Raw genomic sequence first — 10,818 nt, 5'->3', positions numbered from 1 at the left:
TAATGTTGAAATCTTTAGTCTTGTGGTGACAATCTAAAACCTCTCATGAACTTGGGACCAGCCTAGAACAATAATTTGGTTATGAAACTGTTGCTAAGAAGGTTCATCCAAAGATGATGTTAGGGATGGCAATAAAATTCACATTATCTTATAATTAAATTATTTATTTAATTAAATTTCAATTGAAAAATATATAAATTAAAATATTTATTTAATATGTATCAACATAATTAACTCTATAATCTTCATTGACTATGAAAAATATGTTAAAAAACTAATAATAATAATAATAATAATAATAATAATAATAATAATAATAATAATAATAATAATTAGAGAATATTGTAATGAAACGGTTTACCTTAGATATCTTTTTTTTTTTTATGTTTGATTTATGTTGTGAAATTATCGTTTGTGAATTTATGGTGTTGTTGTACATTATTTATGTTGAATTGTTGATTGTTAAATTATAATTGAATTTTATTTGATATTATTAGGTAAGTTATTAAATTTAAAATTATATTTAAATTTATTATTATGCGGATCCGGATATCTGAAAAATCTGCTCGCAATCCATGCGAATATTACCCGCATTTGGATGCCAAATGTACAATGCAGATCTGAATCTAGATGCACCTACATCCAGATTCGGATCCAGATTTTTCCATTCTTAGATGATGTTGAATAATCTCAAAAAAGGATCAATGTCCATTACTGACTACTTTAGCAAGTTAAGATCTGTGACTTATGAATTGGTTGTTGCTGGTAGTCTAATAAGCTTTTTCGATTTCTTTACACACTTAATCCCTATATTAGGCCAAGATTACTATCCTATTGTGGTGTATATTGAGGCCAATGTTCTTAAGATAAGTGTTAATGAAGGTAAACCTTATTTTGGCTCTTAATTGTTACTAGTTGAAATGGTCAAGGTCTTGACATAACACACATAGGCCATACCTATTTTTATAGTTCTTTAAGAACCTCTTTGAACTTGATTAATGTCATGTGTGTACCTAAGATAACCAAGAACCTTATTAGTATATGGTGTGTAAATTCTACTGCTATGGGTGTCAATGTGCAAGGTGACACAACAAGTAATATAATAATGAGTATTCAAGATCGTCTCCACAGGGATTGATGTTATCGAATTTGCTACAGCAATTCTGACATTGCAGTTTAGATTAAATTAAAAATAAAATAATTAAAGAAACTAATAAACTAACTAAATTAAAAATGCAATAAAGGAAATCTTAAATCAAATACAAAGATACAATCAATAAGAAAGGAGTAATTGAGTGATTAATCTCACTTAATGGTTTTGACTATTTTTCTAACTAAGAACCTGTTGCTACAACATTTACTGCAATACTGGACATATTCCCTCATTCATCCTCAGCCGTCGTTTGTTGGATATCTTATATCTATATGCAACCTAATAGTGATTAGTTGTTATGCTAACATTAGATATAACATTAGATGATCTAGGTTCTATTTACCCTACAAGGTGAATCCTTATATTTAGTTCATCACTAATTTTATATTAAGTATGGCCTTATTCAAATTGAGATTACTCAACTTGGGAAACCTAATCTAAAACCACGTATTGTCTTAATGAAATCCACTAAGTCAGACATTTTTTAGGCTCTTTTTTAGTTAGTATCCACTAAATGGGTGATCAGCCGAAATAAAGAATTAAAATAAATACAATTATGATAAACTGCTACAGCAAACACAGAGCAACACACATATGTCAGTGAAACATCCCTTAAAATTGTTTATCATTCAACCACAACCAAACTTAGTTCATGATTTGCGAAAGAAAATTAAATGAAAGAGTTTTAACCATCAAATACATCTCCATGAATAAATAGAAAACAAGAAAAGAACAAGAATGATTGATTTTCAATGGATCTCTGCGTTTTCTCCTCTGATGCAGCCACTCAATCTCTCCTTGGGTGACAACTCTCATTTTTCCTTTGCATGTGCGCTTCTTTTATAGCTGAAAATTAGGGTAAACGGAAGTGTAGGGCACGTTTCTTCTAGATTAGGAAACTCAAGATTGCAAACTTCTAAGTATCTCACGTGAAATCTTCTCTATCAATGCTCCAGGATTGCTACAATAATGGATGCTACAACAACGGTTACTGCAACTGCATTGTTCCAAATTTGTTTCAATTCTTCTGTAACCAAGTTCTTTCCTTATTTTTTCAGGCCTATTGCAGTAGCATTCCTTCCTTGAAATTTGAGCTTCCAGTCACCTACAATTATGCATATGATCTAAGCATACAAATTATTCTAAATCAAACAAAATTGATTAAAAATAAACTAAGATAGATATTTATGCAAAATATAACTAAAATGCAATAAAACATATGATTTACTTTCTAAGTAATCATGATTTAAGTACAAAAGTGCCATGATAACTCTCATTTCATAGAATTATCACACCCCCAAACTTAAATTATTATTTGTCCTCAAGTAATGACAACAACACTAACATTTCAATCACACACTCATGCACTAACAACTTAGCTCTATAATCAAATTTGTAAGGATTCTTCAACCCTCAGATCATACTCTTAATCATGCAAAATTGCCATATCAGTTCAATTCTAGATTTAGGCCTCATTTTGTCCAAAGTGTGTGTGTGCCACTTTGATCAAATTCCAGAGGTACTGCAGCATTGCACATACATTATATAACTCAGAGGTAAAGTATAAATACATTCACATGTGCAGGCTGAAGTCATAAACAAGTTCAAACTGTGTTATAACAATTTTTTTTTGCGATTAAATTTTCTTTAATGTATCATTAATTTTTCATGTAAATGTCTATCACTTGTGTAGATGACACCCAATTACTCAATCAATGCACATATCAGAGTTGCTGCAGTAATGCTTGTAACATAATCTTATTTATGGACACCTTTTAACTCAAGGCTGAATATGAGACTCATGAACAGACCTGCCTACTCAATATCCCAGAAAGAAGACTTATATATATATGTATGTATGTATGTATGTATGTATGTTGCTACAACAATGGTCATAGCTCTTGTTGTTTTTTTGACTTAAGTATGTATATAGGGTGCATACTTAGCTCTGGTTACTCAGCAACTTAAGCCATTGGAGCGGAATTTATTTCATAACAGGCATAGTTCAACAAAAAGTTTCCTCCCAAACTTGAGATATTTTCTACCTTTTTTATGTTTTCATGGTTCTACTACAACATTACCTAATCAAAACTTCATTGTCAAGACAGAAATTCAACCTTCATCTATACACTGTTCTTACTTAGCAATTACAATTATTAAATGACACTCAATTTATCTTCATTAGATTATCCAATCCATACAAAAATACTAGATAACATAGATTCACACAACACAAACACATGCACTTACAATCACATTATACACTGACACAATCCCCCCAAACTTAAGAGGTACTGTCTAAAAAGAAAATATTATTTCTGTTTAAATTTTATGTTTGGCAGTAATTTTAGTTACTATAAAAATTCTCACCACATTATTTTAACTTGAGTAATTTTTTAATACAAAATTCAATGTTTCTAAATTAATATGAATATTAACTGTTGTTTCGACAAAGGTTATACAAAATTTTGTTAAGGATCAATATGAAAAAAAAAATTTATATTACTATAATAATTAGGGAAAAAGACACTGACACCCCTAAAGTTTGGAGTAATAATCATGAAGACCACTAACTTTTTAATAAAAGATACCAAAACTCTCTTTTGACCATAATATACTTTGATTCTATTAATTCAAAAAAAAATTGACTCCAATATTTTATAATAAATGGAGATACGATATTAAAATAAATATAATAATATAAATTCTAAAATAATTTCAATATTAAAAAAATATTTTAATATTTTACAATCTATTACATATATTTTATATATTAATATAAATTTTATAATAAATAAAAACATAATGTTAATTAATATATATATATATATATCATTTAAATAAAATTTTAAGGTAATTTCAATATTACTTGATACATGAGATATATTTAATTAATTGTAAAATCTATTTAATCCAAAGATTTATTTAAATTATTTATAGAAAATAAAAATATTATTATAAGTATTAAATTTAATAATTAACACTTTCAAAATAATTTTATACATTAGCCTACTAGACAAATTAAATTATTTACATTTTTATTTACTAAAAAGTTTTAAAATTAATTTTTTAGTTTCTTTTGGATCACAATTTTTCAATTACTATATTCAAATGGTATTATAGTAAAAAAGAGGCCTTCTTATTCCTCAATGAAAACTCTTAGTTTGCATGATTATTTTCTCAAACCTTAAGGATGTATTTGTCCTTTTGCTTAAGGAATATTTTAAAAATTACAAATGTCGAACTAAATTTTACAAGAACTTATATAAGAGTCAAATTGGTATATATTTTTAGGAACTTTATTTCTTTCTTAATTGTGATTCAGTCTCCCACATATCTTTATTTGAACATTGTTGGGTGTTGGCTGCATCAATCATGTCCATGACAGACTATTACTTTTTTTTTAACGAACCTCGACGGAAAGAGGAAGTTTTATTGATCAGAACATAAAATTGTTAACCCTAGTCAAGGGGACGTAATAACAGATTGTTACACGTAACATATTATTACAAACATCACAAAACAATTACAAATATCATTAAAAGAGAAAAACAACCGCAACAATTGCCAGAACTTAGAGCAAGGATCATAGAGATACGAAAAAATAATAATAACATTGAAATTTGTTGTATTATATATAAGAAGAACCAACAGCCGGGACATCGGGTTCTTCATTCACTCTCAGCTACAAAAGGAATAAGGAGGTATTTAGCATAGTATAACTGCAAATATTATGAGATAACACATAATAAGAACTTAGTTTGGAAATTGAAATTTAACTTATTTAATTAATCACATCAATTTGATATTTAGTAATATTTAACAAATCATCATATTAATTAATTAAGAAGAATTAATTTATACTTGCCTGCCAAATGAACATGTAAAAAGAAAATATCGATGCATTGTTAGACAGATCAACATTTCGAGCTCGATGCCTAAGAAATAAAAGAAGTGTGGGGTGGCCTATTATCTGTAAGAGATTAAAAAAAAAAACTTATATGAGTGATAAGATAAAATTAATTTTGACCACATATTATCAAAAGGCTAAATTTAATTAACTGTTGAAAAAAAACATAATTCAATTCTTAATTACCGTTACCAGCTTGCTTAGCAGGAAAGATGAGGAAGCTCCAAATAATACCGCGGCTCCATACGCAATGGAGAGCATATAAACAGATAGCCAAAGCACCTTATATTTTGAGAAAAAGATAAAATTTGTAAGCCAATTTTTATGTTGTTGTTCATTAATTTGATTCTCTATTGCATGTAAAGGAAAATTAAAGATGAATAAGGACAGCATCATATATAATTATTAATCTGAAACAGAATCATATATTATTGAGATTAATTCCAATATTTAATTATTATGGCCTTAAGAATAAAATAATAATAATAAAGTTTTTACTAATTTACTCACTTTTGCTTTCCCTAGTATGACACTAATGGTGTGTTTACTTAATGAAATGAGCAATGAGAATGAAACCCATATTTACTCGGCAAAATATAATTTGGGAATGAGAATAAAATGTTTGAGTCCCACATAATTTGGGAATAAGAAATGAGAATCTCATTCTCATGTGAGGGTTAGGAATGAAAATGAGGGAATGAAAATGAAATATATATTTACTTTTGTATCCCTTTAATTTTTTATATTTTACAAATTACCGTCATTCAAATCACAATTAATTTTATTATTTTAAATGTCATTAATAATATTAATAATAATAATATTTATTATTATGTAAATCCTGTTCAAATTAAACAAAAAAAAAAGGGGTTAATTAGTAGCCACCAATTGTATAAAACTGTGGATTCGACGTGTTACAATTTTATAAAAGATTTCGACACCTGCATTTATAAAATACAAAGATCGTGTCTGAGAATAATTATGAATGTACCTTGACAAATGCAATTGCAAGGGATATGAAGGTTATGAAAGCACTCGCAAACATCAATGGTTTCGTGACTTCCATAGGTCTACCAAGCACATATTTCTGTGTACATGTAACAAATCCATCTCATCAGGAAAAAAACACAGAAAATTAAGATTTTTTTTTTTGTTCTACATAGTTGACGAAAATTTAACAGTAATTTTAAATCATAATTATCAATTTTATTGCTGATAATATTTATATTTCTAATAAAATATGTATGATTGTTTATTATTACAATCAAACAAGAGGACTGTCGTTTCAATTCTATCCTTTCCGAGAAAGTGATAAAAACCCCACCTGTCGTTGCAAGAAATATATCATTACCCCCTCTTAATTATTTTAAAACCCATCAAAACCCCGCCATTAAAAGAAATAACTAACTGTTAATTTTTTTTAATTTTATATTTTACTATTTTCCTCGTAATTTTTTTTAATCGATCAATGAAAATTTTTATCACATCCAAGATAAGATAATAAAAATCTCATATCAATAAGATGAATAATTTTAAAATACTTGGACGTGGAAGAAGAAAGGAACTTGTGGAATAAGCCCGCACATAAACACCGCACAGACTGAGGCTAGAAATGAATTTCCCTTCCATCTAAGAAAGGGGAGCTGACCAATTAGCCTTTGGTCTAATGGGAGAAGTCTTGCACTTACAATGTTGAGTGCAAGGGTTCAAGCCTCCGTAAGAGCATTATGAAGGTTAGTTTTAGTTCTCCCTTAATTTTCAACTAATTGAGTGAAGACAGTCTCTCCCTTATAAAATGTAAGTGGATTGTTTCGCACGATTGTAAATATTGTAATTATAATGTCTGATATAATATCAGTAATAATCTGTGTATAACAGAATTCAAAAAAAGAAAGGGGAGCTGCATTATTGAAAGTCACCAATCACATGAACTTAGTTAATTATAAAAAAAAAAAAACTTTATTTTTAATAATTTCAAATAAAATAATATTTAGATAATCAACTAATTCAATCGTCATTATTATTATTTTTGTGATTTGGGTCTCTCAACCATGTTCGACAAAGTTTTAACTTAATTATTTTACCTCGCAGGGTAAATATTGGCCACGGTTAATTACAGAAAAATTTTAATGTTAAAAGGGTAATCAAAATGTGACCTTTCACCAACATAAAAATAACTAGCTAGTTTTAATTGGTAGAAACATGCAAAGCATCATTCCGAGAACAGTACGCGTGCAATACTATTAGTCTATTACCTAATAGTATTACTGTACTATGCATGGATTTTTTTTTTCTCTTCTTGCCTTCATAAGGCAGCGGAAAAACATTGGCTTGAATGTAAATAAAATGAAAAATAAATATAAAATTCAATCTTAACCACTCATTAAACAATGAAAGGCAATAGTAATTAAGAGAATAAAAGATACGGAGAGGATCCTTGTCATTGAGCAAAAACTTTAGTGATGAAATTTCATAATATTGTGATTGGTAGTTAGTTCAGCATAACTCAACAGCGGATACGAGAGACTCAGAATGGAACAGGATACTCATGGGGAAACGAGAGACTGAAGGGAACGTTGTACATAAGGATGGTATTTTGGAGAGAAGCTGGAAATGGCAAGCATTTGAAGCATGATTTTCGTTCTCCCAGTAAGCGACAACTCTATTGTGCGATGGGATTGACAAGAGTTTGGGGCCAAAAAGAGTCAATAAATAGATGTCCGGTGCATGAACACCCGTGGCAAGCCGTAAGAATTTCTTCATCAAAAAGCCCACCGAAAAAATCCCATTGATTTAGACAGACTAAAAAAATTATAAAACTGAAGAGAAAACTGAAACATGACAGTCACAATTTTTTTTTTTTTTTTGAAAAACGATGCCGAAAATTCTTGAAAAATCAATGGGAAAAAGCAACAGGATTTGATTTACCAACTCCGGTCGACCATTGTTTTTTACCTGAAAATTTTTCCTTCCAAATGGCTCGAATTCGGTGGCTCGCGCTTACCATTCTTCTTTATCATTATCATTGTTATAGTTTTAAGGAAAAATGACACAGGGACCCTAATATTTAGATGAAAGATACAAAATCTTTTAATGTTTTAAAAAAGACATTCAAATTCTTATTTATTAAAGAAACCGTTTTGTTAATTGCAGATTAATAACAAATGAATTGACCAAAAAACCCACACACACTTGACACGCACAAACAGAACACATGCACACTTAACACACACGAACAAAACACACACATACCCTTAACACACACGAACAAACCACTCACACACACACACTGCTCCCAGATCTTGACAAATCCTTTAACACACACACACTCACACGGTTTGCCAGAAACTGCTTGGGCTGCCGGAACTGCTCGCACTGCGCAAGGTGCTGGAACTGCTCGCGCTGCCGGAAGCTGCTGGAACTGCTCGCGTTTGGCTGCTGCTTGTGCGTCGAGGAAGCCGCGTTTGGTTGCTGCTCTTGCTTGTGGAATCTAGGGTTCAATTCTCTTAAAACTAATTTTTCTCTCTTTAATTTTCATTTTTTTTTACTAAATTAACTTTATTTCTTTTTATTATCATTCAAAATTTATGCTTTTGAGATTTGAGAAAAAAATTCTAATAGATTTAAAGTGGTATAAAAACTTTCTAGCATGTTTGATGCATATGTGATGTATGTGCGAGAAAATAAATAAATGATTACGAGAATTTTTTTTTTTTGTTTATGGTTGTTTGATGAACATAGTTCTTAATTTGTCCGGCTTATTGGAGATTTCTTGCTAATTACTTTTGTTATTTCTTTTTTTTTTATATGAATTTTTAGATGTCCACGGAATAAATGAATCAATTTTATTTTGTTATATCTAATCAGTTGGGTGAGATATTATGCTTTTTTTTTTTAATGGCCATGGAGCATGTGAATTTTGTGCTTTTTTTTTCTTTAGGTTTTTATATAAAAAAATTTTATATACTAATATTTATATACTAACCGTGCAACAACAACCACACAAGCTATGAGAGGAAGCTCACAAGCTAGTAGTCCGAGTTGCCATACAAATTTGTGGATAATGTTTTTTTTTTGGGTAAAAGTCCATTTAGTCCTTGTATTTTAAGATTAGTTTTCATTTAATTCCTGTATTTTTAAAAATACCTCAAAACATTCCTGTCGTTAAAATATTGATACCCCTGCCGTTACTTTTTATTTCTTTTGGTTTACTTTTACAATATTATCCTTTTATAATAATTTTTTTGTTTGGACATTAATAAAAAGAAAATAATTAAATTACTAATTTAACCCTAAAAAATAAAAAAATTATATTAATTTTTAATTGTCAAAAATTGTATGCAAACTATCAAGTGTGCAAATGGTGCTTGCAAAAAAATTAATATAATTTTTTTAGGGTTAAATTGGTAATTTAATTATTTTATTTTTATTAATGTCCAAACAAAAAAATTATTAGAAAAGGGTAATACTGTAAAAGTAAGCCAAAAGAAAAAAAAAGTAATGGTAGGGGTATCAATACTTTAACGGCAGAGATGTTTCGAGGTATTTTTAAAAATACGGGGACTAAATGGACACTAATCTTAAAATACATGAACTAAATAGGCTTTTACCCTTTTTTTTAAAAAAAATATTATGGTTATTGTTGTAATGTTTACCAGTACCAATTTGATACAATATTATGATATAAGGATTTTTTGTTATGTTTTCTGGACTGGTGGTTTTTATGTCTATTCGATATGTTATTTACTACAACTAAGATGTTGTAATTATTGTTGTGACTAATTTTTTTTTATTTTGTTGATTATACAAGTTTAAATGATTGACGTATGAAGAATTGTTATTTTTATGGCGTTAATAACCAATTTTATTTATTTATATTCTTGAGCAATGGGTTAAATTTATTTGTTTGGGAGAGAAAATTTGACAAAAAATTAAATAGAGAAATTGGGCAATGAGGATATATTTGTAATCTTATTAATAATATAAGGATAAATTGGACAATGAATAATTATTTTTTAATGTGCTAGAAGGGTATAATGGTAATTACACATTAAAATTATAATTTTTGTTAAAAAAAAGTTTCCGTTAATAAATAGGGGTCTGAATGTCTTTTTTAAAATGTTAAAGAGTTTTGCGTCTCTTGTCTAAATGTTAGGGGTGTCTATGTCCTTTTCTCTTGTTTTAATAATTTTACTCATTTAAAGATTTACCAACTCCAGCAATAATAAATACTTTGAATTTGAAGATACGGTGCAAAACAATTTTTTATATCTTCTTAGCAGTGGAATAAGTCAGGAGCATTTTTTATTATGTAATTGATGATGCATAATATTAAGTTAAAATGTAATTGATGATGCATAATATTAAGTTAAGTTATTTCTACTTAATATGATATTTAGAGTTAGAGAAATAATAACCGTTTAACTAACTTTCTATTTGATGTTTGTAAGTAGAACCAGCCCATGATAAATTTCGTGTCTCTTTAATTATATACTTGCCCTTAAGACACCGATTACTCTAGTGATCATAGTGTAAAATTTTTTGAAACAAACCTCGACAAAAAGAGGGAAATTTCTTGAAGTAAAAGATAAAACAAATAGTCAGTTATGAGGAATATAATAAACCTTATCCTCCCATAATTTAAAAAAAAAAAAGAAAACTGTCCAAACAAACATAAACGCATACAACACAAGAAAAGCCAAATGTAACCAATAATTAACTAAATCTATAGCTTGCTAGCTCAGCCATGATTGTT

The 10,818-nt window shown here is 28.6% G+C and overlaps 1 protein-coding gene across 1 annotated transcript in view; it reads right to left on the bottom strand.

Moving 5' to 3' along the window:
• Positions 1 to 4,824: 4,824 nt before the first annotated feature.
• LOC112099138 (coumarin 8-geranyltransferase 1b, chloroplastic-like) overlaps positions 4,825 to 10,818 on the bottom strand; it is a 31,242-nt gene continuing 25,248 nt past the window's right edge. The window contains exons 7-13 of the mRNA XM_024186245.1: positions 6,605 to 6,706; positions 6,055 to 6,150; positions 5,982 to 6,004; positions 5,574 to 5,610; positions 5,250 to 5,345; positions 5,022 to 5,126; positions 4,825 to 4,875 (exon numbers count right to left, since the gene is read on the bottom strand). Coding sequence (XP_024042013.1) covers positions 4,825 to 4,875; positions 5,022 to 5,126; positions 5,250 to 5,345; positions 5,574 to 5,610; positions 5,982 to 6,004; positions 6,055 to 6,150; positions 6,605 to 6,706 — 510 coding nt within the window. The remainder of the gene's footprint in view (positions 4,876 to 5,021; positions 5,127 to 5,249; positions 5,346 to 5,573; positions 5,611 to 5,981; positions 6,005 to 6,054; positions 6,151 to 6,604; positions 6,707 to 10,818) is intronic.

The sequence above is a fragment of the Citrus clementina genome, unplaced genomic scaffold, assembly GCF_000493195.1.
Source record: "Citrus clementina cultivar Clemenules unplaced genomic scaffold, Citrus_clementina_v1.0 scaffold_4, whole genome shotgun sequence".
In the NCBI taxonomy this organism is placed as follows: Eukaryota; Viridiplantae; Streptophyta; class Magnoliopsida; order Sapindales; family Rutaceae; genus Citrus; species Citrus x clementina.
This window is presented reverse-complemented; position numbering and strand designations above follow the sequence as displayed.